General features: G+C 37.9%; 5 protein-coding genes and 1 long non-coding RNA gene across 8 annotated transcripts in view; 3 read left to right on the forward strand and 3 right to left on the reverse strand.

The window, feature by feature from the left end:
• LOC148174149 (uncharacterized) overlaps positions 1 to 22,630 on the forward strand; it is a 104,070-nt gene extending 81,440 nt beyond the window's left edge. Inside the window, exons 9-12 of the mRNA XM_088037420.1 lie at positions 17,982 to 18,128; positions 18,180 to 18,737; positions 21,076 to 21,413; positions 21,948 to 22,630. Of these exons, the coding sequence (XP_087893546.1) occupies positions 17,982 to 18,128; positions 18,180 to 18,737; positions 21,076 to 21,413; positions 21,948 to 22,463 (1,559 nt within the window). The 3' untranslated portion in view covers positions 22,464 to 22,630. The remainder of the gene's footprint in view (positions 1 to 17,981; positions 18,129 to 18,179; positions 18,738 to 21,075; positions 21,414 to 21,947) is intronic.
• Positions 206 to 955, forward strand: LOC148174154 (uncharacterized). The gene is made up of 3 exons (XR_015770165.1): positions 206 to 531; positions 589 to 680; positions 734 to 955. It is a non-coding gene; the product is annotated as an uncharacterized LOC148174154 (long non-coding RNA).
• ND-B8 (NADH dehydrogenase (ubiquinone) B8 subunit) lies at positions 1,224 to 1,754 on the forward strand. Its single transcript, XM_088037435.1, has 3 exons — positions 1,224 to 1,403; positions 1,452 to 1,558; positions 1,606 to 1,754. Exons 1-3 carry the CDS (start codon positions 1,321 to 1,323, stop codon positions 1,686 to 1,688), a joined length of 273 nt encoding a protein of 90 aa, XP_087893561.1. The 5' UTR covers positions 1,224 to 1,320; the 3' UTR covers positions 1,689 to 1,754.
• LOC148174156 (putative pseudouridine-5'-phosphatase) lies at positions 1,712 to 3,358 on the reverse strand. Of its 3 annotated transcripts, none has more exons than XM_088037429.1 (4): positions 3,230 to 3,358; positions 3,086 to 3,171; positions 2,416 to 2,634; positions 1,712 to 2,171 (listed from the first exon to the last, which is right to left on the reverse strand). In XM_088037429.1, exons 2-4 carry the CDS (start codon positions 3,153 to 3,155, stop codon positions 1,750 to 1,752), a joined length of 711 nt encoding a protein of 236 aa, XP_087893555.1. In that variant the 5' UTR covers positions 3,156 to 3,171; positions 3,230 to 3,358; the 3' UTR covers positions 1,712 to 1,749. The 3 variants fall into 3 exon arrangements, with proteins under 3 accessions (XP_087893555.1, XP_087893553.1, XP_087893554.1); XM_088037427.1 differs by lacking the exon at positions 2,416 to 2,634 and adding an exon at positions 2,670 to 2,888; XM_088037428.1 differs by lacking the exon at positions 2,416 to 2,634 and adding an exon at positions 2,670 to 2,888 and having other exon boundaries at positions 3,086 to 3,358.
• Positions 22,621 to 23,208, reverse strand: LOC148174157 (single-pass membrane and coiled-coil domain-containing protein 4 homolog). The gene is made up of 2 exons (XM_088037436.1): positions 22,959 to 23,208; positions 22,621 to 22,880 (listed from the first exon to the last, which is right to left on the reverse strand). Exon 2 carries the CDS (start codon positions 22,868 to 22,870, stop codon positions 22,685 to 22,687), a length of 186 nt encoding a protein of 61 aa, XP_087893562.1. The 5' UTR covers positions 22,871 to 22,880; positions 22,959 to 23,208; the 3' UTR covers positions 22,621 to 22,684.
• Positions 23,209 to 23,841: 633 nt separating this feature from the next.
• Positions 23,842 to 26,096, reverse strand: LOC148174158 (uncharacterized). The gene is made up of 2 exons (XM_088037421.1): positions 25,121 to 26,096; positions 23,842 to 25,062 (listed from the first exon to the last, which is right to left on the reverse strand). Exons 1-2 carry the CDS (start codon positions 25,957 to 25,959, stop codon positions 24,396 to 24,398), a joined length of 1,506 nt encoding a protein of 501 aa, XP_087893547.1. The 5' UTR covers positions 25,960 to 26,096; the 3' UTR covers positions 23,842 to 24,395.
• Between the last annotated feature and the right edge of the window lie 19 nt (positions 26,097 to 26,115).

Below are 26,115 nucleotides of genomic sequence, written 5' to 3' on the forward strand. Positions count from 1 at the left end.
ACCTATCATCACTTCAACCTTCAAAGTGACGGAAATGTCACCAAAATGAAAGAATTATCACCAGAATTTGATACGTTTTCTCGTCGTTGGGGTCGCTGGCGTATGTACGGCGATGACCTTGAGGGAACTTTTTGCAAAGGGGAGAAATCAAAATTGAACAGGCTTGGTATAAGATGGAGTCGGCGATGAGATTGATCGACGGTGGCGGACTCTGTGTTTAAGTCACATAAGTTTTGCAATTTTGATGATGAAAGAATACAGATTTCTAATTTACCTTAATTGAGGAGGATGCATATAATTCAAAAAGAGAAACAAATACAATGTTTATGTTTTGTTCAACGGAAAGTTTTAACATGTGTTGTGTTGAATTTTAAGTTTTTAGTTTTTTCTCGAGTTTTCTTCAGTTGTAGTGTTGAAGTTTATAAGAACGGTTAAAGTTAGACTGGTCATCTTGTTTTGTTGTTGCAATAGAACTGAATTTATTTAATAATTAGTTCAGGAATGACCATATTTAATACCAAGCTAAGATCGGTGAGTATTATTAATCTAAAATGTATATGCATATTTCAATTATTTATTAATTTGTAGAATTATTTACACTGGAGTCTAATAAAGAGACCAGCTATTCTCATTTTTTACCAGAGATGCACCAACTTGCAACACTTCAGAAAAATTATTTGGTAAATTTAACATTGTTAAACTTTAGTTAATATTACAAATAATTGTATTTTAGATACAATAGAAAAGATGCAACAACCAGAATTAAGAGTTCAACACAATTCAAGAAACCTTTATGAAGAGTATGTGGAATATTGAAAATTCAGCTCTTTTTAAGTGAAAACATTCCAACATCTTAAACATCAATGTTTGGGGACACTCTTGTGAAATTTTGCTTCTGCAATCGTTATTGAAACATACATTTTCAACGTCGCGAGTACTACAAAAAAATAGGTATGCTTATGAATCGTTGTAATATAAATATATTTATATGTTGGGTATTTATTGTTATTTATGTTTCTATGTATAATTGTATAATAAATATGTTACATTGAAATAGCGTTTTCAATTGAAATTAACTTATTACAACCAGTGAAAAAATGCCCACAGTGGTTCGTGTCTTAGCTAAGGTAGCTGGTTTGTGTCTTCGGGAATAAGTAAAACTTCTGTGACTTTTTTATAGATGTCGCCTCCGCGCGTCATTTCCGAAAATTTACTATAGAGTGGGCTATCTATTTACTCCTTCATCTAAGGGCAGCAGTAATTTTGGCGATTTTGACATTAGTGATTTTTACTCAAGTTTTATTTATATTAAATTTAAGAATGTCTGCTTTAAAATTCGCAGGACGTCTAAAGGAGTTGCGAATTCATTTGTGTCAGAATTCCGCAGCTAGCAAAGGAGTCAGGTACTAACTAAATTTTCGACTTTGAGGTTATGTAACAATTTTTTTAAGAGATTTCATCCAAGAACATTATGTTTCAATCAAATCCAGCAACCCGACAACCCCCATTTTAATAAGAGAGTGTTCGGGAGTAGAACCCAAATTGTGGGCGAGACATGGTAAGTGCTAACCTCACTTTTAGGTCAAAGCTACAGTTTTGTTTTAGAACTAGGGAAGGAAACATGCATTTCATTAAAGGACTTAACCGCCAGTGATGTCTTAGCAAAAGTCACTTCCGTGGCTAAGTAAAGACACCAAGGACCGTAGGAATGTAAATAGCTAAAATCTTTATCTTAATAAACTATGTACACTATATCACATTCTTCTTAAACGCTGGTAACCCGAACAATTCAGGCCTCAATTCTTCAAGAGAATTTAGTTTAAGTGTAGCCATTTTATAGTTATTTTCGTCAATATTTTTATCAGGTACTATAACAGCTTGCATTCCCGCTGTTACTGCTGCCATTACACCATTTGGAGAGTCTTCAAACACTAAACACTGTTCAGGTTTAGGTTTGTCTTTAAATCGAGATGCACAGACTAAGAAAATATCCGGACTAGGTTTCCCATGTTTAACCTCAGGATCAGTACCTCCAGTGACTACATGACTAAATAAAGAAAACAATGCTTGATGCCTCCCCACTTTGATCTTGTAAGTGTCTTCACTAGAGGATGTGGCTATTGCCATGGGCACTTTGGCGGCGTGGAAGTGGCGGATGAGTCGCTCAGCACCTGCAAGAAGTTGCTGTTAACAATTAGCGTTACTTCAATCTGATTGGTTTTACTATAACGCAACTATTTGTAATACCGTAAGCCAACTTGAAATCAACCCTGCTAAGACTAGGTGCACTGATCTAATTGTAAGCATTTCATTGCTACAGAAATTAAAATAAATTGTGCCTTAATTAAAACATTGAAACTTGGCGATATCTTGTTTAATCTAAACACCATGCCAGTTTTTCGAATTCGCATATACCTGGCATGATGCCGACAGTGTGTAGAGCCTTTAATGCTAAAGACTTGTACTCCTTTAGAAACTTTTCAGGTGTCAATGGCAGTTCCATTTCTCTGACGGCAGTCACGGCGCCTTCGAGATCTTTAGCTCCAATGACTTTGGCTTGGACTGCCGGAGTGTATACTTTACCACACCGTCGCGCGACTTCGCTGATGGCCTTCTTGTATATAATTTCCGTGTCTGTAAAAAGAAGTAGTATTAGTTTCTGTACATACCTGGCATTAATTCAGTGTCTGCCAATACAAGTGGATATTGTTCTTTCACCGAATGGTAATATTCTTCCCACGTGATGGGCAATTCTAAGAATTTCACTACTTCTTTAGCGGCGTCAGGCCCTTGAAAACCAAGTACTCTTTGCTTAATTTCAGAAGTGTAGGTTTTACCATACTTGCTTACAATGTTCTGGTTCGCTTTTGTATATAAAGGTTCAGTATCTGAAATGGCATAGATCGCGACAAAGAAAAAAAAGAAAAGTGATGAAAAATAAACCTAAATGAAAGTTTTAAAAAAATGTGGGAAAGGCGCAGGCAACCAACAATACATGTCATCATGATTGGCTCCGTGTGTTATCGTCCAATGACTTGTCAAGGGTGAAGTGACATTCATTTTGCAAAACATGCGGAAAACTCACCCAAAATTAACCCATCAAGATCAAAAAGAACATGGGAAACTTTCTTGAAAGCCTGTCGGACCATTTTCATCTTAGGTCGCCGACAGCTGCAATGGTTTTTGACAGATGTATTTTGTAAGTAGAGAAAAAATATAAGAACATCACCTCCAAATAAAGAGTAAACCTGCTACGAATTTCGAGGTAATTCTCACAAAAACGAACAAATTGCGTGCACAGCCACCTTTCCCCTCTAAATATCAAGCTGTGCGCACGCGCACGCAAGCATGCACGAATTTTTTAACAAGAAAAATACTAGTAGTGCGCATGCACGTCTGAGGAGAGGTGTACATTCTTGCGGTCTTTCCAGTCGCCGGAATCACCGGAATGTGAGAATCGGGGGTTGATGTGCCTTAGCAACCGGAGCTCGTGATGGGGCAGATGTAGACATTTCGGGGTTGAAACGCACAAAGTATATCTAGTTAACTAGGAAAAAACAAAACAAAAAGCGATGGCTGTGATTCAAAGGACTGAGTGCTGGGGGATGAGTATACGACTTTTGTCACAGGGTATAATTCTGGTTTTGGTGCTGGCGGGGGTGCAAAGCAGCCCTACGAGGGAGTGTGAACAAGCGAGAAAGGACCTCGAAGCCGCCAAACTTCCGGCTGTTTGGGTGCAGGATACGCCGACTGAGGGTAAGTGGATTTTTCAAAGTTTTCACCCCTCGGATCGAACGTCGCGCACCCCTTGATAAATTATACAAAAAAAAAAGTAACGATCGGACGATAAGCAGAGAGGCTTACCATGTTTCGTGGTTATCGCACCAAACATCTAAATATTGCAATTGCTTTAATTGTTAACCAGAATGTCAAAAACGCGAAACGATTTCAATTTACAGGAGTGTTAATTTGGTTTATTGGCTCGTTAACTGGAGCTTTTGGGATTTACTGCTTCCGATTTACATGAAAACGGCCTTTATTTTTGTTAAGCACGCTCTAATTAAGGTTTTTGTTTTATGTGGGTAATTCATGTGAAAATCGAGGTGGCTGCGTGCGTTTTTTGTTTGCGCAAAAACGAGGTGGCTGCGATTATTACTGCTTTTGTCTCATCCTGACAAAGGGCATTTTCTTTTTCCCAGAAATAAAAAAACGTTCAATAAATAAAAGCACAGTTTCAATAATGAAAAACAAAACCGATAAAAATAAAGATAAAAACATGAAAAGTTTGAAAGATAAGATCGCATATCTCGTTGCGTTTATTCCAATGTATCTGTAGCTAAAAACTCCACTTAAATTAATCAAAAGGGTTTTCATGTCTTTTAGGTTGCGGCCGATGTTCTAAAACTGGTACAATCTATCATAAACAATTTTGTTTCATTGTCTCCGGATAATAAAAATAGTAAGCTGTATCCTATTTCCGGTGCATTTTTATTAGATGTACAGGGTGTTATGTAAGTAAACCGATATGGGCTATCCGTTCTGCTTCAGAAGTTGAGGAAGCACGTGATCAGTGATGTCAAGCTGTTGAGAGATGGGGCCGTATTTTTACTCACTCTATACTGTCATGGAATGAAGGCAAACTGCAAAACTTTTATGTCTACATTACTGTGTTATTAAGAAATGTCCGGCCAAAATACGAAAAACAGTGTTTTTCCTTTCCCACCTCCCTATTTCTTGAATTTCATGCAAACAAGGCTTTAAGCCCGTCCTTTTGTCCTGAAAACATTACAGATGCGAAGAGCTGAAAGAAAGTTAAAATGACCGGGTTAAATAAACTACGATTGACAGCTACAAACGCGTTTACACAACTGGTGCCTTGCTTTTGCAGTTCTTTGGAGGCTGTCGTTACTCGTATGGGAATAATTATAGCTAGTCCGTTTTAGGTGCTTTTCCCTTATACTAAAGTAAAGCAAGCACACATTAATTCCAGTCAAAACGACTTGTGTATCGTTGCATTATAACTCCACGAGAGAGATGTTGACAGTTGGCTAGTCTGTAATCTTTACAACAAACAAAGATTGTTCCATTTTTCTAATGGAGTTGAGGAAGGAAACAGATGTTTGAGAATGAAAACCACCAAGCAAAGTTATAGCCGTTTGCACCCATTTTCTTTGCAAACAACTGTACCTACCCACAGCTACGAGCAAAACCGTTGAACTGTTATGTTTCTAATGTACTGCACCTTAAGAGACTTTAGCTTATTTATTTTAGATCATAATTTTACGATCTAATGCATTAAGTCCGATCGTGTTGGTATTTGCTTTAGAAGGCACAACTATGGACAGTTTAGTCTGTAAAGAGAGGTTTATTATGCAGCAATAATACAACTCAGGTAAAAATATTATGTCTACTTAAAAGTCCGAGACAGGTCTGCCTGCAAAACAATAAAACTGTCGCCTACACTGTGTCTCTGAAAGCAAGCGTAGAACAATCTCATGTATGTAACCACTCACAATTACTTAAAACACCTTCCACCCTCGGGATTAATACTCCAACACCCTAGGTCTCCTTCTCACGGTTTTCCAACTCTGTTTTCAATAGAAGTGCTCCAATAAAATGGTGAATAATCAATTATCCGGGGTTCAGCCCTCGGTGATGAATGAGGGTGTGAAATGACACACACATCTGCAAAGGGAGTTATTTTTAAAGAGACCTGGGGTTGTTCAATAATATGTTGGCACGCCCTGTCTTTGTGCTCGCGACAATCAGGAAATATTTACAGTATTCTTTTTTGCAGCGGTGGTTTCCTGTTTGCGGACCACCCCGGGCATACTACAAAAATCGAGAGTTTAATTGAAAGGTGCAAATAGGGGATGCGGGTTTTACCTGCTTTTATAGGGGGTTGAGGTAATGACAGGCTTATCTTTATTAGGGGTTAAAGTCAAAGGTTAGAACCGAATTATTGTACTTCGGCGCTTTGGTTTATCAGAGGTTCAGTTTTTGACTTATCTTTACTCTAATCGGAGTATTTAAATTAAGTGGTAATTAAAGGATTTGGGGAAAATCCCAGCACAATCCGCCGTTGGAATTCTTTTGTGAAGTGTTCTGGTGGTTTGGTTTTTTCAACTTGATTTTGTATTCCGGTCGTCACCCTTCGTTTCGAGCTGTCCCTCACCCTTCAAATTACACTTTAAGTCAGTTTTCTCTTGTCTCGACCAACAAAACGACACTTTGGAACCTCACCTTATTCTTATCAGATAACGAATTTGAAACACACAAAACTAAATCCATCATCCGAGCGTGATTTTGTGCCACCCTGGAAACTTCACAACGAATTTACAATTTCCATAATTCCGCCATTAATATTCATACACGACATAAAACCAACAAATACAGCAGTGATTGTGCATATTTCTTCTGCATTGTGCCATTTAAGTCAGTTTCAAACATCTGTTGTACCGCGAAATTCTTGCAATGTCCAGACTTGACCATGAAGGTGCAGAAGGTGACCCGGCAACCTCGCCAAAATCCATACTTACAATCCGAGGAATTTTCGGATCGATGGACTGTCGGCGACATTTCGTTCCCAAAGGCTGTCTGAGTAAAGGGCGGTCGATTTTTATTATTATACTAAACCCTTTATCCTATTTCGCCCTAATATAGACGTGACGGTTTTATGGGTTTGAACCCCGGCGGGCATGGGAATTTGGGATTATGAGCCTGTTGCGGCGGAGGAAATGGAATAACATAAGTGTAATCCAGTTAGAGGATAATTTGATTTGGGTTAACGAAAGGGCTTTCATTTTTGGAAAACTCGGGCAAAATTTGGGGTTTTATATTCTCACAATCAGATCGTTGCGAGGTTGCAAATGAGGTGTTGAATTATTCATCAAATGCACACCCAAGTAATCAATACAAAATTATGCTTCCCATATTTACATAGCTAACCAGAACACTTAAATCTCGGAGTAGTTAAATATCTAAATATAGCTGTTAGTTTGTCTAATATGTTAATTTGCATGATGATCCAGAACAGTCATTTTTCCTTCCCCGAATTCTGCGGTTCCATCACATGTCATCACCTCCAAATCCATTGTTTTCGATCATCCTAATTAGAATTCTCCTGTTGGAAATCGCACTTGCAGACTGCCAATCACATCGTCCTTCAATCGTCACCTCCATCAGCTTCAAGTGCATGATATCCTTTGAAAGCGCGCCGCTATGTACACATCTTGTGATAATTTTCCACGAGGTGTCACGAATAAAGAGGAATTATCTTGGAAAGTACTCACCGCACCACCTTTCTAAATGAAGACGTTATGGCGGCTTTTTTATCTCAGAAGCGCAGCGCTGGTTTGTTTTATAACATTTTTACTGTATCCGCCGTTTATTGCACCGACCGCTCCGCGTGTAATAATAATGTCATACACACGTTGAAGTCTTGTAAATGTTTGTTTTTTTCTTTTGGGGTTTTATCGCTGATCCGTTTCGGAGATCTAATTAGCCGCTTTCTGTTTATTTAGCTTCGGGACTATCGAATTTCATGGGTAAACGCAAGGGTTGTTTGGTTATAAAACTACACGTGCGTTTCCGTTTCTAAATTTAGGACGACACGTGTTTCCGTGGTCTTTCGATTGGGGCAAATGGACCTTTACGATTTACACCTCTTGGAAGGCCTAAAAATCAAACTGAACTGCTCCGAAAAACAATAAATCGCCGTCTTTTTCCGCTTCTGCTTTGGTAGCCCTTTGGCCACCCAGCAACACAAACAACAATTTTTATTGGTTTTAGTGGCGAGACTACTACATGTTGCGGTTTTGCCGCGAATAATCTCGCAGGAAGAATGTGCTCATGGTCCAACATCCGCGGTGATTCACGTCTGACTCAAGAAGTCGCGACGCCTAAAACATTAGTCAAAGAAAAACAACTCGATTTGGTTTTTATTGCTTATGATAAAATAGATGGATAAAATTTTTGTAGACACTTGGAAGCGTGGACCGAAGATTCCTCGCATTCTTCTCTTCAAACACGCAAGTTCTTGGAACGTCAATGCCACAGTTAACCTCCCACAAACAAATAATCCCGACAAGTATTTATAGATTATAGATAATCTGGGCTTGTGGCTACCAGGAGGGTGGAAATGGGTCACCTGCCAACGGCAGTTCTTCCAGCAGATGTTTTGTGTTTGAAGAGAATCTGGTATTTACTTTGAGGCGATTGTATGTAAATTTGATCTGAAGCTGGCTAATTAGCGAGAAGAAGGCTACTTCCGAAGGCGGAGCGCTAAATTGAAATAAGATCAGAAATAAAATCTGATTGAGGCGAAGTGTATACAATCTTGTCGAAAATTGTCGGAAATGTAGAGACAGCTGCTGCTAATGTAAGTCTTTAGTGGATGGATGAAATGTCAAACAGTTTCTTCACATTGGTAATGATATGAATAAACACATCAATCAAACAAAATCTAGCGGAATTGATTGGGTGTTGGAAATTAATTATGTTGATTGCATTAGGAGGCGGCAATCACAAGATCACAGGTTTTCTCGGTGGGGGCTGTAATGCCCTGTGGTGCGCTGGATAAACATAGTGTGACGCTTCTAACTCCTTTTTAAGATAATTTCCCAAGTTTCTTGTCTCTATAAGTACACTTTTCCATCATTTTTTTAATATCGACAATTGAGTTCTACTTTTTATCAAGAAGAATTGTTGTTAAATTAATGGTTTGTTGTTTGTCACATTAAGTAATAATGGCTTCTAATTTGTAGCTACTTTATAGATATTCAAATTCATTATAATATTATGTGCAAGGTTACAAGAAATTACACGTGTGGTCTGGGGTCATAGTGTAAACTTCCAGTTTGACTTTGTAAACTTGAAACTGCTCTAGGTCAGTCGTAAAGTTATAGCTACAAAAAGACAAGAGGGTTAGGCAATCTCCCATGATTTGAACTGATTAGCCCCAGAAGACATTTAGTCGTTCTTGAGCGCCTCCGAGTTTCCATTAGTGATTGTCCCAATTTTTCTAATCCCTCGTTTAAGTCGGGTATTACTGGAAGTGGCGAAGTCGTCACACTAAATTACTGTTTGTACAAGAACAACAATGTTAGCCTACAAATCTAAACGCTGCTGGAGCCGATTAGATAAGACGTATGCACAGAAGTTAATGTAAATCCTGCATGGAATGTTCAAGCTGGGCATAAAAATGAAACAAAGTTCTATTTTAAGTCGACTCCAAAATTGCATCTTCCTCTGCTTGACCTTGCCACCATATTTTCCGCATTCTTGGCGAAAAATTCACTGGGAACTCTGATCAAAGAGCGTTTATTGATCCATCTCCACTCAAATAAACAGCGATGTTTTTGTTAGACAAACCAACGATATAAGGCCTTTGGCCACTCGCAATGAATTTACGACCTCAGATTTAGATCGTCAAAGAAAAGGGGAAGTATTCCCAAGTGGGAACTTTTGCAGACCGCTTGGTATGGGAATCACGCAATCTCACCAGCTAAGCTATAATTTTCCAGCCACAAAAGACAGCAATCAAAGGTGGTGTCGCTGCAGAAACACGAAAAAGTGAATTTTGGAAGACAATGGAATTGAAGGCATCGCGTGAGTTATGGGCTGGGAGGAACACACGTAGTCTACGAATAATAATAATAATAATTTTATAGACCCTGGTCAGGCGCAGGTGAATAAATTACTAGAAATATCACAAAAGAATACACTTCAGACGAGGCTACTAAAAATGTTTTAATGTAGCATTAGGCGAAAGATAATTTTAGGGTGCTGTTGGGCCACACGCGTTATAATGGCACGTTTTACTTACTCAATTAATAAGTTTCTTGCCTTTGCATCATGTGGTTTTTGAATGTTAACCACTGACATATAGGTCAATGCTGTCCAGACACATCAAGAGAAATTTAAAGAAGTTGGACCCTGAATGTGAAAACAAAAGTCGCAGCTATAACCACTGTAGAAATTTTCGCTTATATCTAATGGTCTAGAAAATGGTCTCTAATGTGTGTAATATTAAGTGAAGGGTGCTCTTCAGTAGCGGATGGGTCAATTAAAGACTCTTGAACTAATTGAATTACAGTTTTTACTCATTGAGTGTTTGGTGTTTCAACGCCACATTCATAAATATTTATGAAAGAAAAATGAAATTTCTCGTTTCCATCACACGTTAAAACCAACTACCGCCCATCAGAATAAACAGTCGATCAAACTTTCCTTTATCTCGAGATAAAACACGTGTAAAAGACGACTTACGAGACAGACCAAATAAACAGATTCAAGAGCGGTATGCGTGTCAACACAAGGTAAATATACAGTGCTCTGTAGAAGAACACAAAACGAACAAGATCAGAACACGCATCCTATTTACCCAACAAATTATTTTGGACATGACGAAAATTCCAAGGCGTGACACCAGACAGATGTTGAAGACCTCGATCTTAACACCAAAAACGTGTCTATTACGAGGCGCTATAATCGCTACTATTAAGCACCATTCGGCAATTCGCGTGATCGATCCTACAATGCCACCTTTATCTCCTATCAATTTTTACCTGCTACCGGCTTCAAAGGAAGCCATTATTCGAAGAGTCAATGGTACCGTTCAAACTTTTATCGCTCTTTCATTGATAACTCAAATGACGACCGGAACTGATGCTAATTACACACAGTTGCCAGCGATCCGGACAGATTCAGGCCAATTGATTTCCTCAAAACTTGTGAAATTGCTCACAAAAAGTCTAGTAAATTATAAATTTAACGTAACATATTGATTCGGGTGAGTCCAAAAGTTTTCTCGTTAACGGGGTTGGCGTGTCGGCTACACTTTATTTGCAATGGAAATTGGTATTGTCTTTCGCAGGGTGTCAAGTTAAGCAGAAAAGTCCGTTTTGAATAATGGGGAGATTAGCCAAAGAAAACAGTGATGGATAGGATCCTATTATATTTATAATATTCATACGTTTTTGTGTAATTAAGAATGAGATAAAAGGCGCAAACACGAGACAGGCGCCTGCAAACTAATAATATAAAAGTGTCAGATGTTCCTAGTGGCGTTTTGATTTGAATTTATAATTAAAACTAATCAAATATGCAGGGTGTTGCTTCTATATATTGAAATTCTGTTTCTGAATTTCAAACAAATTGCTGACATTATGAAACTAAAGGGGAACAATAGAACTTCAATGAAAAGCAACGGTTTTAGAGCTCTATTGACCAGGACCGGCTTCGGTAAAAGAGTGTAGCGTGTCACTTTCCAAGCCGTGCAAATATTGATTATTTATGTTGATCAAGATACAAAAGTAATAATTTGACTAATAAGGTAATGCTATATTATTATAAAAGATTGAAGTAAATTTAATCGATTGGCATACTTCAACAATTTTGGCGTTATCAGCGTAACATCGCGTTTAGAAGCTTCGGTTCTAGAAATTGTGGTGTCCATTTCAATATCATGCGAATATTAAATTTTTGATTTCAGATTTTTATTCATCACCATTAAAAGTAATAAAACATTGAAGTTATGGTTATGGATCTGGAGAAATTTATTAAAAAAGATTCATAAAGTCAAGCTGAAGTGAGACTAAATTATACCATTCCGTCGAGGTTTTTGTAATTTCATTTTAACATTGATTTTTCATGTATTGCTGTGGATATCGACTGATATAATATAAAGATAGTTCTTCATCTCTCAGTGGCGGCGAATTTCAGCTTAAACCGTGCTTAACTTTAGTGTGCTTAAATTAAGAGAATTGAGCTCAGACAGTCTTAAGCCGGGTTTAGTTAAGCTCTTTTTAAGCCTGAGCGACAGACTCTCAAAGCTAATGTTTTTCCACCGATTGTAGGTAATGATAACAATTACGAAATGTTGAAATTTTTTTTAAAGACTTGGACTTAGGGGCGCTCTTGACATTGCAAACTTAATTCAAGCCGACTGTGCCACCCAACACACTGTGACAAAAATTGATCGTGACATAAAATGTGCGTGTCTTTGACGGATTTTTTTCAGTACATCCGAAGTATTTATTTGTGGTGACAAAAATAGATTTCAGATTTATTATTAGGCGTAAAGATGATGCGGCCACTCACCTTTTACCTTTCTTACAATTTCGTTGACGTATTTTTCATGGTAAACAAAGTAGTTTAAATTAATTAGAATGAAGATTTTCTGACTTATCTGAGATGACGAAACTGTTGAGAGAAGTTAGTGTAAATTAGCATCAGAAACAGACTACTGAAACAGATAAACGGATGTTTGATATTATGATAGATGCTGTTAAAAATTGAGGTTAAGCATATAGAAGGAATAAGTCGTGAAATGTAGTTATTTCTTAATATAAAGGTATTAAAATTTTAAATTTACAAAGCGGCAATATTCTTCAAAAGGATTTTCAAATCTGTTTGTCTCTAGTTTCAAAACTACTGCATTTTTGAAAAATTGTTTTTCTTGACTTGCAATTAGCATAGTTATCTTGTCTGATTGAACTAAAAATGAAGTATGTAAATGGTTTTGGCGATTTGCCATTTGTGTTTGTTCAATACCAACAGCCGCCCAAGCGATGGTACATCTGCCGAGGTTCGAATTTCCGATTCAGTGTGTCAAACTTTATTAGAAAAGCCCATAATAAGTAAGGAGATTTTTGTCGATTAATCACAACTGCCCCAACAACAAAAAGAGGCGATCCTTTCGGATGTTTACAAAAAAACTCACTGACTCAGGGGTCGATTTCAAGTGTGACTTGCGTTACTGCAAATCCCATTTGCACCGTAGCAACGCCAATCACATTGCTCATACTACCTTGGCAACGGTTGCAAATTTGCGTTAACGCAGTGACTTGAAATCGACCCGTCAGAATGTGACTTGTTAAGTGTATATTTCAACGTCACTTTTACGTTTTTTGTTACCGGATTCCATCCTTCACTAAATTGCACAGTCTCAAATTTAATATGTTATTTTCTCCATTCCCTGTGATTATCATTTCGTATTCTCAATTTCACTTATGTCTGATGCATTTTTAAGCATCCTTTTATCCGAGCACCTTTCTAGCGGTCTCCGACCTCATTTCCTTCACTATCTCGCAATCTTCTCATTTCCCATTTTGCCACAATTAACACCACAACCCTTCTTGAAAAAACCCTTTTTCACGCCATGCTTTTTAATTAAAAGCTCTTCATGTTCGCTACTGATAGCGCGTCTTAATTTTCTTTTCCATTTACGAATCGGTCATTCGTGACAAAATCCGATTACAATTCTTTGAAAAAAAATGGTAAACATTGATCCTGACATTTCAATAACACGTTTTTCTATCATCCGGTTTGGTTGATTGAAAGAGTTTTTTTGCAGTTGATGCAAGCAACTTAATCACAAGGGTGTGGTACGAGGCTTCGAAAAATTCGCACCTGATCACCTGTCTGGACGAGATATTGATAATATATAACTAATTAGGTAGCGTTAAAACATTCGCATTCTTCGGATGCTTGGTGGCGCAGTCTCTCCCACGATGAGTGCGGTCATCCACTCCAGACAAGGACAGCGCGCCTACCTAGATGGCGCTATTTAGGCAGGAGTGGATTGGGGCCCAAAGGGCCAAGGTGCCAACGCGAAAAACAAAAAAATCAATTTCTCAGAAAATTTGGTTTTGTGGCGTTTCAAACCTCAAGCACTACGCCCTCTAAAGCGTACTAATGACTTCCACTAATTTTTCGTCCTCCGACTGGTCTAAATGATCCATTCTTTTTTGTGGACACATTTAATAATCGAGTATTGTTAGGTCTGGACAGCGTGGCGGCAAATCCAAGATTCCCACTTTTTATTTGTTCCTCTCTGTTGGCAGTTCTTATGATGTTCATTGTCATCGAGTTACTCAAGAAATTTGTTCAGAGTCGTTCAGGTGTCGGCGAGAAATGCCAGAGAAATGTCAACATTTAGAGAAGACAAAAGGGTTTCACCGAGAGTGGTGATGTTGTTTTAACACGAAATGTCTTCTATGAAAGTTTTATTTTGTCGAAATCGATCCTTCTAGTTATTAGGTCCAATCTGGGGAGATTCGTAATTAGTTTTATTCATGACACTTTCCCCGGCGTTTGTGCGGTAAGTGGCAATTTCCTCCAAAGCGTTCGATTCCGCTTAATTGTTTCTTGGGAGTCCAGCCCTGGCGAGTGGGCCAGACGAAGAGGTGCACGGCGCGAGCAGGACGGCCCACAAATATGCAAGGGGCTTTCAAGTCGCCGCTTCACCTCAACGTCCTCTTTCACACAATCCAAGAGTGGTCCAGAGCAGGCGTAGGTGTCCAGACTCGTAATACCTGCGACAGCATCACCTCTAATTACTCAAACACGTCAAAGGTGGGCTTTTTCGAGTACAGATTTGCGCCAGATCCGCCCCTGGAGGGTACCCGCAGAGTTCAGGTGTGGTCCGAGGAATGAAAGCTCGAAACGGAACCGAACAATAAAACCACGGATTCGTGAGAGATCACGGGGCCAAACGTTTAATTAAATCGTTACCGTTTTGTTGTTTCTTTTTTACTTACGGTTATTCTAATGTTGAGAGGATCTAATGATGTTGTAATTAAGTGGGGCTCTTTTTGAGCAAATAAACAGGAGATTTGAGGAATTTTGAACCGTTAATGAAGTGGTTTTTCTTATCGCAACCGTCTGTAGAGTGCAGGTGACGAAGACGGCTTCCTCTTCACGGGTCAGCGGCGGAGAAGTCTTTTTATAACAACGAAAATCTTGTTGCGAATTGTCTTCAACTCAAACAAAAAGTTAATTTGAACACGATTTGCACCGAATGTCGGTTACTTTTTCTTATAGCTTACTCATACAGGTAGCCTCGTCAGTTCAAAAATGACAACTCTTTTACGACGCACAACAAAACAAAAACCGCCTATTTTATTGCTGGGTTTAGTTTCTTTTTTTTTGCTTCATTTGACAAAAATGCAATTATCCTGTACTAACTTTCGTTCCGCCACTGGTCGAAATCCGGTCAGGTAAAGTGCACTACTCATGTCTGTTTTTACGGTCTTTGAGCTTCAACACCGCCAGCCATAAATCCTGGATGACTTTGACTGGGAAAAGTTTGGAGCGATTTTTTAATTGCTTATAATTGCCCCCTTAAACGTTAAGAGGGTGGATGATGGTGTTGGGGAAGTCTCCCATACATCACCCAATCAATGTTTCCGAAGTGAGTCGAGCGTTTCGTGTTTTATGGTACACTTTATGTGAAAATGGATTTGTTCCGTTAGTTTTGTTTGTTTGTTTCATTCTGTTGTATAAAGTCGATTGATTTATGGTCGGTACTATAATGCTACCGACGCTCGAGGGGTGAGGCACTGATAAGAATCAGTCAGTTAGCTTTGTGATAATGCTCAGGTGTGTATTTGAGAGAAAGAGTGGGAGTTTTGAGTTGTCGCAGAGATTAAAAATTCTTGGAAAGTAGTAATTCTTGCAGTTTGCAATTTGCTTTTCGCACCCGCAAACACCAGTCGGTTGGGCCAAAATTGCCAATAAAAGCTTTCAGAAACAGAAGTTGGTTTGAATTTACAATATGAAGAAGATGTAATAACAAACTTACATAAACAAACCATAGAACTGTATTTATGACATTTTATGTAATGATTGACGCAAAAGCTAAAAATGTTTATATCCATCGAATGCAAATTCTGATCGGTATTTAACCTAAAACCTCTGCAGGAGGAATGTTCCACTTTTCTACATTTGTAGGGTGATAAAACGATTACCAAAATCCTCTTTGATAATGAGAATTTGATTTGGAATTTACGAGATGCGCCTAAATAAATTTATACTGTACAAATGGGTCACAGGTAAAATATTTGGATGACTAACAAGGAGAATTTGCCACCTGTCACGTAAAAAAGAACAACATTTTGTTTATTGTTTACATACAAAATTTAGATTAATAATCTAATTATTTCTTGGATATTAAAATTACCGAAGGCCATATCGTGACATCGTGTCGTGATGTTGCTATCGTTGTTATTCTAAATCACTTTCGCGAGTGCCAAACAAGTTGACAGATCACAAAATTTTGGTTTGGATTCGAGACTCAAAAGTTTAAAGCACTCGTCCCAACGGCCTCCGTTTTCAATTACCAGTAAAGCCAGTGTGTACGCTAAAATGATAAAAGAGTTGTTTGAAAGTTTGTTATTACATTCCAATTTTAGAATTGCTAGAAAAACAAATGATGCCATTAAATACAAGTTTAAGATATTTAGCCAAGAGAAGAGAAAAATCTTGGAAATAAATCATAAATGGCACTTTCAGCTTCATTAAAGGCGTGAGAAATGTTCGTTTCTACCCTGAAAAGGAATTATTTTATCATACTGGTTTGTTATGGGTCATAATCCAGACAAATTTGAAAAACCGAGAAGTGTGAACAAATTTTAACGCTTTCAAATGGGATGATTAAATGATGGTGGCCACACCAGTTTTAATAATAAATTGTTTTCGTCATACAAGGAAACTTGCTAAATTTTAATTAATTCTAAGTAAAAAACAGAATAAGATTTTGTATTGAATAGCGTGAATGATATTGATGATATGCGTTATAAAAGGACACTCCAATGCTTATTATGACCATACAATGTAAAAACTGAATAAACCGCAGATCATTGATCGTATAATGCGTCTCGATATCGTTAATAAAATAAATCCTCCAGAAATATAAATAGCGTTAAAACCGCCACATTGCCGCATTAATTCTCCATAAAAAACGTTCAAAACCATTTCTCTTTTTCCTTTTTGTTACTTTTTCTGCCAGACCCTACACGCCTGCAACTTACGTCATCTCCGTCGTTTTTCATCAATGAACTCCCTTCTGGCTTTTTATTTGAAATCCATCGCTTAGATGGTTCCCATTGTTGACTTTATTCAAGTTCGGACGAGTTAAGCTTCGATTTACACGCCCCATCGAGCACCATGGAGATTCCTCGTGGCCGTCACCTTCCAGGTAGAACCTTTCAGTTCCCAAAAGTACAAATTCTCCACATTCCGAAATAGTGAGACGAGGAGCAGGTCCGGACTTGTCTGCGACCTTGCATCAACGGATGCGATTTTTCGGCAATCGATGAACCCGACCTTTTATAGAATCGCCGGTAATGTAGTCATCGCCTTATAAAGAACCGATAAACAAAATTTTTATTGTCGGAGAGGACTTGTTCGGGTAATTTATGCACATTTTGCATATTTTTGTCATTAATTAAGTGAAAAAAGAGACAGGGTTTTGTACAATTATTCATTGGACTTGATGTCGACTTGGAAGGACTTTTTTTTTCGTCACGCTCAATAGATCGACGGGTTTTGTTATTAACATCGATTAGAGGAATGTGAGAAATGTCGAAAACTTTAAGTGAAATGGATGTTTGACGCTCGAAATTAATTGGGAACGTGAGGAATCCTGGGGAGTGGAGGTTGGGTGTTTCGATTTGCTGGCAAAAGACAAAAATTTAGAAACAAGCAACATTCAACATTGCTGGCAGAGATTTACTTAAGCAGTAAGCGGAAACCACTAAACAAAATAAAAACAAATAAAATTAGGAGAATCTGTGAAGAATCTCCGTCTAACCTGTTATTTTTGGTACCCAAAAAATAATCATTTGGTCTGATACCCGTAAATTTCTCTCCGAATTCCGCTTCACTTTTTACATAAATTTATAGAATTCTGGCGACGATTGTTTGGTACGAACAAGCCGAGACACGCTTTCTATTCTTCTTCAAATAGAATCAGGTCTTACTGCGGTTCTTGCAAGAAAAACATGACAGAATGTAAATTTGCCTTTTGATAATGATAATACGCTTTTAATCCTCGAAACCTTTGTATGCGTCGCGTTGACCTCAGCTTGCCTAATTCGGGCTTTTATCCGATTAATCCTCAGCCTTTATGGTAATCTTCGCTTTAATTATCCGAAACAATTCCTAAAATGCCGACTAAATTAACCAATTTGTTCCAGGAGAAACATGCGGCAGGAATTCCTGCTGTTCGAAACAATTCGAACAGGACATGTTCTCAGAAAACCGTCGCCAACTGGATACGTTCCTCCGAGACTCCATCTCAAGACTTTCTTCGCTGATCGACGGCCGCGCCAAGAAATTCGATGGTAATAACAGTCGTGTTGTTTTTCCACACATTCTAATTCTTTTTTCCACAGTCATTTTCCGCGAAATGATGAACACTTCAAAGATAGAATTCCATGAGATGTTCCAAAAAACGTACGGGAAAATCTATCTACAAAACTCCGACGTCTTCAGCGACTTCTTTAGAGAACTGGAGGCATACTACCGAAAGGGTTCGACTCGCCTTTCGGATACTCTGGAGTCCTTCTTTGTTATCCTTTACCAAAGGATGTTCCAGGTTATAAACAGCCAGTACGATTTCGACGAGAAATACCTCGAATGTGTTTCGGAACGCATGAAAGACGTCAAACCCTTCGGCGATGTTCCTCACAAGTTCACCCTTCAACTGAAAAGGTCTTTTATTGCTACCAGGACGTATTACAAAGCGCTTGCGACGGCAGCGGAAACGGCGAGGAAACTCGTAAATGTCGGCTTCGACAAGGAGTGCGAGAAGGAAATGGTGCAAATGCGGTATTGTGGAAGTTGTAGTGGCTTGCGAGGGGCGGGAACATGTTCCAATTACTGTACGACGGTGTTGCAAAGATGTTTAAGGCATCAGGTGGATTTTAGCAGCGATTGGGACAATTTCATAGGTAAGTTGTGGGAGGATTATGTAATATATAGACTACTGTGAGAGGCTTTAAACATGTGAATTTATACCCGCGCGTTCACTCCTAAAAGGTGAACGTAAAAAGTCGAGTTTTGTAGTTCGGAAATGTGGTTTCTTGGAGATCTAAATCGCTGGTGTTTCTAGAAAATGCTACGGTGGCTTTTTTCTTTTTTGTTAGGTTGTCGCACTTGCGGCTATCTCGAGTTGTTTGCACAAGTGCTGCTGCGCTAAAGGGGCGGTTTTTCTCAAAATGGCAAAACTTATCGTAATACTAAAAAAGTTGTTGTAAAACCGCAATTATTTAAACTTTAATTTAATTTTTTACTGCTTTACGTCCATAAAATGCTCTTAATTGTTACTGATAAAAAACCAGTTCAATTGAATTACAATAATTTTATATCCCGGTAGTCGTTATAAAATATCAATCAATACAGTTTAGTAGCACATACATAATAGTTAAATATTTTTTTTACTTTAGAGATTAAAGTCAAATTACGTAATTGCAGTTCATTATTTTACGTTTTTACGCACTTAAATAACCTCAAATGATAAATTGCCACAAAAGAAATAACATCTGAATAAATACTTTGTGTGACGTTTGAATTTAAAGACTTTAAAGACTCGCGGCAGTGCTAATTTGCGTCGTAGCCACACCGCCATTTCTACCTTAGCGTCGACGCACTTTTGAGACTTGAAATCAATAAGGATATGATGCTAAATACGAAGAAATTATGCATAAAGTGAAGGGATAAGATATAATATTAAATTTAATACATTTTCCTCCAGAACAATCCGGACAATTTGCTACATCATAAATCCTCCGGTTATTATGAACTTGAACAAGTATATTTCCATTATATACGTGTTTTAAGCGCTAATCACACTATCCGAATTCTAAAGGAAGATAAGACCATTTATTTCATTTATCAAGAAAATTTGACGTTTTCTCGTTATCTGCGATATTTATTATTTATTGTCTCGGTTTGATGGAGATTTAATCTCTTATTTGTGTTGGTTGGTTGGCTTGTATGTTTACTTAATCGAGGTTTATCGTCCATTGTAAAAAAATAAAAATCTGATACCCCTTCATACTATCGACTTTATACTTTGTTATTCACGTTATATCTCGTCAAAACATTTCACGCTCCCACTTAAATTCAAGGCACGTTTCTAGGAATTTTATTCATTGTGTTTTGGGGAAACTGAATTGTTTCGATTGATTCGTGACAAACCAGGATTTGGAAGTTGCAAACAATATATGGGATTTCGGTCTGTTTTTATCTTATCGTGAATTACATAAATTTAAAGTGGACAATTGACATTGTGGTTGATTTTTATAAATACATTTGATAGAATGAGAAAAATGCAAAGCCACTTTTGATGGGGTCAATAATCCGCCACGGGCAGGTGCAGTTTTGGCGCTATTAAAATGCGATACGTTGTAGCATTTGTTGTTTTAAGCAGAGTCTCATGTAATGTTTCTTTTATTTTCAAGTGTCATCTGTTGCCAAGGCCCTATTTGCCTTGCTCAAATTCCAACTGTCACTTGTTTAGATTATTTTCCGTAGGAAAATTGAAGTACCCGCATGTGAAACTTTTCATATGGACTCAAATATTTGATGTGCATATTGTTGCCATCTGCCTTTCTGTATTGTTAAACGAAGAAGTTTTATTTTAAAACTAATCAAGTGCGAGAACAGCGCTCTGTTAATTGGAATGGAGAAAAAAAAATGATTAAGAGTATCTCGTTCTAAAAAACTGCTCACACTGATTGTGTCTCAAAAGGTTTGGCGCTCTTTGAAGTTGCTTTTAGCTTCTGATGAAACTTACGTCTCCCCTGTGGTGGCTGTTTCTGCCATGGTAACAATCCCGATTGTTCGATCGGGAGTTGAAAGAAGTGTTTACGACCTCGTCAAGCCGTAAATTACATTACAGCTGAACTCATTGATAAATTACAAAAGTTGAGTAAACATTCACCTATGATTTACATCATTATTAATTTTTGTTATAATCGCATGTACGTTCATAAATATGCGTATCGATAAACGTGCCTGAAACTTTGAAACCCAATTAACATTTTCGATTCTGAACGATTCTTTAACGACTTCATGAATAATTCAAATAAGTTTTTCGAATTTCATACAATTGTAACTGTTGCCGTTAAAAAATTTGTAATGGCAGGCGACACATGTGCATAAATATTCTAAACCTGTAGAGCAAGAACCTGCACATAAAAGATTGAGCCATTTGCGGCTTGCCAACTTGCCAACTCGATATTCATATTTTTTCTTCGGCTTATTCGTTTTTTGTTAATTTTGCAGACGCACTCGATAAGGTCGCCGATCGCTTGGTGGGACCGTACAACATCGAAATCGTTGTTGAACCACTCAACATCAAAATCTCCGAAGCCATAATGAACTTTCAAGAGAGCGGGACGGAAGTCTCGCAGAAAATTTACGGTTATTGTGGGAAACCCAAGCTGAAAAGGCGGAAAAGAAAGACGAACTCGAAAGATGCGTTGGACGATAATCCTTCGTACGAAGTTAAATCTACAACTTTGAAGAAAGTTAATGGATCTAAGAAAAAGAAGAACAAGCAGAAGTACGAAGAGGAGGATCAAGGTTCTGTTTTGGAAAGGCTTCTTGTGGATATTAAGACGGTACGTATGCGTCATGATGACGCCAGATGGAGAGGATTACATAAACAAAAATGTCGAAGATGAAGCTAATAAATCTGTTACTCGGTTTGTTTATTGAATTTACGATCAAGGGACGAATTACGTTGTCAAAAATTAATGGGATCTGGTTAATGTTGTGAACGACTTAAAAAAATTAGACACGACGATAGATATAAAAATTAAAAAAGATAGAATATACATTACATAATGTACAAACATTTGTCGTTTTTACCATTCCTAAAACACGCCTTGCTCATACATAAGTTATAGTTTTTCTGACCATCTGTAAACGCATAAGTTTGATAATAATAATAATAATTATTTTATTATGAATACGAAATTATTGTCATAAAAGGTTTGGGGCGGTCTTAAATAATATTAAAATATTTCAAATTAGAGAGACCGAATGTAAATGAGAACCCGCTTTCCCTCACTAATTAGTGTATGTGTCCTTTACATTTAATGTGCCATAAAATCTAATATAGCAGCCTTCAACTCGAATCTTTTTTTTTACAGAGAGTCCGCGACGCGCGTCAATTCTGGGCGCATCTGCCCTACCAGTTCTGCAATAACATCTCAGCCTCCCCCAGTGAAAATGGCAAATGCTGGAATGGCACTTCCATTGGAGATTTCAAGGGTGGTTCCAGATCGTTTAAGAGCAACTCCTCCCTTATCAAAGAACAGATCTACGTTCTCCAAACCTTCACCGATCAACTGCGAAAAGCGTATAGCGGCGAAGAAGTCGAGTTTATAGACGACACAGAAGATAATTTAGAAGGAAGTGGTTCCGGCTCTGGCGATTTCGAGATCGTTTCTTCTGAGGAAGAGGAAGAACCCAAGAATGTGCCGCCACCAGAAACCGACTTCGAACCAGATAATGAAGTACCACGAGCACAACCGCCCCCCAATCCGGATAAAACGGAGAAGCCGACGGGGGGTGCCGCTTCCATGTCGCTCAACAAGGCCCTAGCGCAATACTTGCTCCCCATTGTGTTGGTTTGGTTTGGAGGTGCCATATCAGACTTGCTGTGATAAGTTGTAAATAAAGTAAACAAAGTGAGGCCAAGAGGCCAAGTGAGAGACTTGAAGAAGAAGCTTGTCTTTTTTTGTGTACATGTTTTGTAACATTTCCCATGTAATGTGAAGTTTAGATGTATTTATATTAACAGAAACAGAAAATATACAAAAATACATTTTTAGACGGTTTTTATTAATAAAAATAATTTCTTTCAGTACCAAAACAAGGCTTGAGTCTAATCCATAACATAGTTGCTGGGTCTGGTTTTTAAATAAACATACAATACTATGAAAATAAACGCGACTCCAAAGGCTGGGAGCACAATTGTTTTCACTTGCTTTTGCAGCTCGGCATGTTCTTTCCGTCTTTGTTTCTTTTCCTTTGAACTTTCCTTCTGCTTACCACCTTTTAGCTGTCGCATCTTCGCTTTCCTATATTGTAATCTCACATTAGCCTTTTATGCAACGAATCTCGAGCAAGATTTTATAAAAAAAAATAAGTAAACTCACCGAATATAGTCAGAAAATCGCTGCAAACTGCTTCGAACAATCACAGACTCTCGCTTGCTGACGTTACATCCGATTATTCTTTATAGGTTAGTTACACGTCATACCCACGTTGACAACAACAGGTTGTTATGGGAGTAGGGGGAAGAAGATGAACTGACATTACAATGCTGAAGGTCAATGATTATTGATAAACTCTCCAGACAATGGTTCTGGGGATTAATAAAAATTCGTAATCATGATTACATCATTTTTTAAGAATTAATTAATATGCTAATTAACTGCGGTTTGTTTACCAATTGTCCGTCAATTTTTCAGTAGTACCAATAAATAGAAATAGAAATATGGTCACGTGACAATAACAAATGTCATGTTTTGAAAATGAAACACGAAATCTGTGAGACGTACAACCGGAAGTTTTTGTTTTACTTCATTTTTTCAATCTATTTTAGTTTGTGCGTGAATTAAGAACTTTTGTGACCATCTTTTGCCTTCAAGGAGTCATAAATTTATTCTGGAGATCGAGAAATGATGGTAAGTTGTTTGATCATTGGAAAGCTTCTTGTTGTTTACTTGAATTCTAAATTCTTATTATTACATAAAGTCCAAAGAAACAAAACTTCAGAATCAAAATATACTTTAGGAAATTAATTTGTGAATGAGTATGTGTCAAAATCATGAAAGCATGTCTGTGCTTGATTGACTGTATGAAAAAATGTCAGACGTATGTAATATGATGACATGAAACTGTTAAAATCTTTGATTTAAATTATTTTTTCTGAGTGTTTAGATGTTGTAGGTCAAATTAATTTTACTTGCGAACTTCCAAAAAAAAATGTGTAATATGTTGATGAGTTTTTGTCCAAATACCAAAAAAACTCCAATAATTACTCTGAGGCATTGTTTATTACTAAACATTGTTTTTATTAAATAAATTTTGTACACAATTTGCAATGTGTTACATTGTCATAAAAATAAATAAGTTTTTTGGAAAAAATACGTAGAGAACATAGCCATTTTTCCTATTGTATATACGAATTACACAATAAAGTAGTACAGAGCAATCAGCACTTATCACAGTTACCTTTAAAACGTTTGTCCACTATTAATTCGTACGTATTTGATGTCAGTCATATAAAATCAATTCTACTACTAGTACGTATTATTTCTTGTAACTTTTATGCTCAAAATGATTAAACTTAATAAAAAGCACTGAATATAAAATCTGTTTAAGTTGAGAATAATTGCTGATCCCTCTGTATTATAGAATCTCAGAGATATAATCACTACTTTCTAAGATCTTGAGATCTTAATGGCCTTCATACAACTTCCACAAATCTACGTAACATAAACTAAGCTTTTCGATACCTTATGTATAAACAGTTTATTGATTTGCACTCCCGACTCCACTATGAATTTAAACAAACTAATACTGCTTCTTCAAACCCTCTGCTGCAATAATTCTTCTGGCAAATTATATAAACTCAAAACCGGGTAAAACGACGCTGGAGTCTCCACAAAACTTTCAGTTATTGCAATCGGTTGCGGAGGTGCCAGTACTGTTCCCGGTGGATTTCGATGTGGCATTCCCGTCGGCGGAATAGTTTGAGGCTTCCTTACAGTAACACTCGTATTGATCCCATGTCGCCTCTTCATATGCTTATTGTAATTTGGCCAATTTGTAAAATGATGTTGACATTCATGGCAGGAGTACGGTCTTTCCCCGGTGTGTTGTCTCCGATGTGTTGTTAGTACTCCTTTAAACCGAAAACATTTTCCACAGAACTCGCATGTAAAAGGCATGGCACCGGTATGGATCCGATGGTGCTCTTTAAGAGTCCCTCGTTCGCGAAACTGGCGCCCACAAACATCACATTGGTGGGGCTTAAGACCGGAATGGACTGAACCATGCTTTCGGAGGCGGACCAAAGTTTTGAATGCTTTTCCACATGTTGTACATACGAAGGGACGGGCGGCGGTGTGGGTAATGAGGTGGTTGTCGAGGTTGCCTTTTTGGACGAAGCTTTTCCCACATTGATCGCAGGTGTAGTCGCGGACGCCCGCGTGGATGCGTTTGTGGGCCATCAGGTTCGGCTTCGTTCCAAATCTGAAAAAAAAATCAATATTTTTTGACTGTCTTTATTACAAAATAAGTCAAATTTCACCTTTTGGGGCACTGGTCGCATTGGTGCTTGTTTTTCAACTCCGCCGGTAAATGAGATCTGGCGTGCACCATTAAAGCTGATTGCATTCGGAAACTTTTCCCACAGGTGTTACAAGAATGGGGTCTTTCATCTCCATGTTCATTCCTGTGCTTTTTCTGGGTTTGAACTGTCAGGAACCACTTCCCGCAAATGTCGCAACAGAAGCGTAATTTTGTTCGATGAACTCTCACATGTGTTAAAAATGTACTGTATTTTGTATAGACTTTTGGGCAGTCTGCACAAGGGTAAGAAGGAGCTTGGCCATGGATTGATGCATGATGCTCTCGCAAATCCTCAGAATTGGTAAAATTTAACTGACAGTCACAACATGTCCATGGATAAGTGTGCCAACCAAAAAGCTCTGTTTTGGGGGTGACGGTTCCGTCGTCGTTGAGTTCAGCGTCGCTCAACTCTGAATCACTTTCTTTTTTAGGCCTGTTCTTTTTGTTTTTTTCTGGTTTCTGAGATAATTCTTCTTTTTTCACCGTAGTGAGGATGTCAGTGGTTGAAGGTTTGATGTCTTCAACCACAGGTTTGTGTTGTATTCTAACCTCCTCATTTTTTGTGATTTCTACAAGAATGTTGTTTAAAACTTCCTGTGATTGTTGGACGTGCTGACTGAATTCCCACGTGTGTTTGACCGTTTCGGCACAAAGCTGACATATCGTGGTCGGAAGTTTGTCTTCGTTGCTTATTTTTACGTTAAAAAGCTGGAAAATTCGAATTATTAAATCCAGATCTTCAAGCGCGTTGTAGTACTCGGCGCCCAGTTCGGCGCATAGACGACAACGGTTCTCCATAACATTCTATTAATGAAAAGTCGCTTTCCATTCACAAAGGTGCAAAATTTTCGTAAAATTCCACATTTCCGTCCACTTTTTTTGGTCAATAATAAACAAACATGGCGAATGACATTATTGACAGATGACATTTGAATTCATAAAAGTTAAACTAGT

The sequence above is a fragment of the Gnatocerus cornutus genome, chromosome 5 (genome assembly GCF_029298725.1).
Source record: "Gnatocerus cornutus isolate USDA-ARS CGAHR chromosome 5, icGnaCorn1.1, whole genome shotgun sequence".
NCBI lineage: Eukaryota > Metazoa > Arthropoda > Insecta > Coleoptera > Tenebrionidae > Gnatocerus > Gnatocerus cornutus.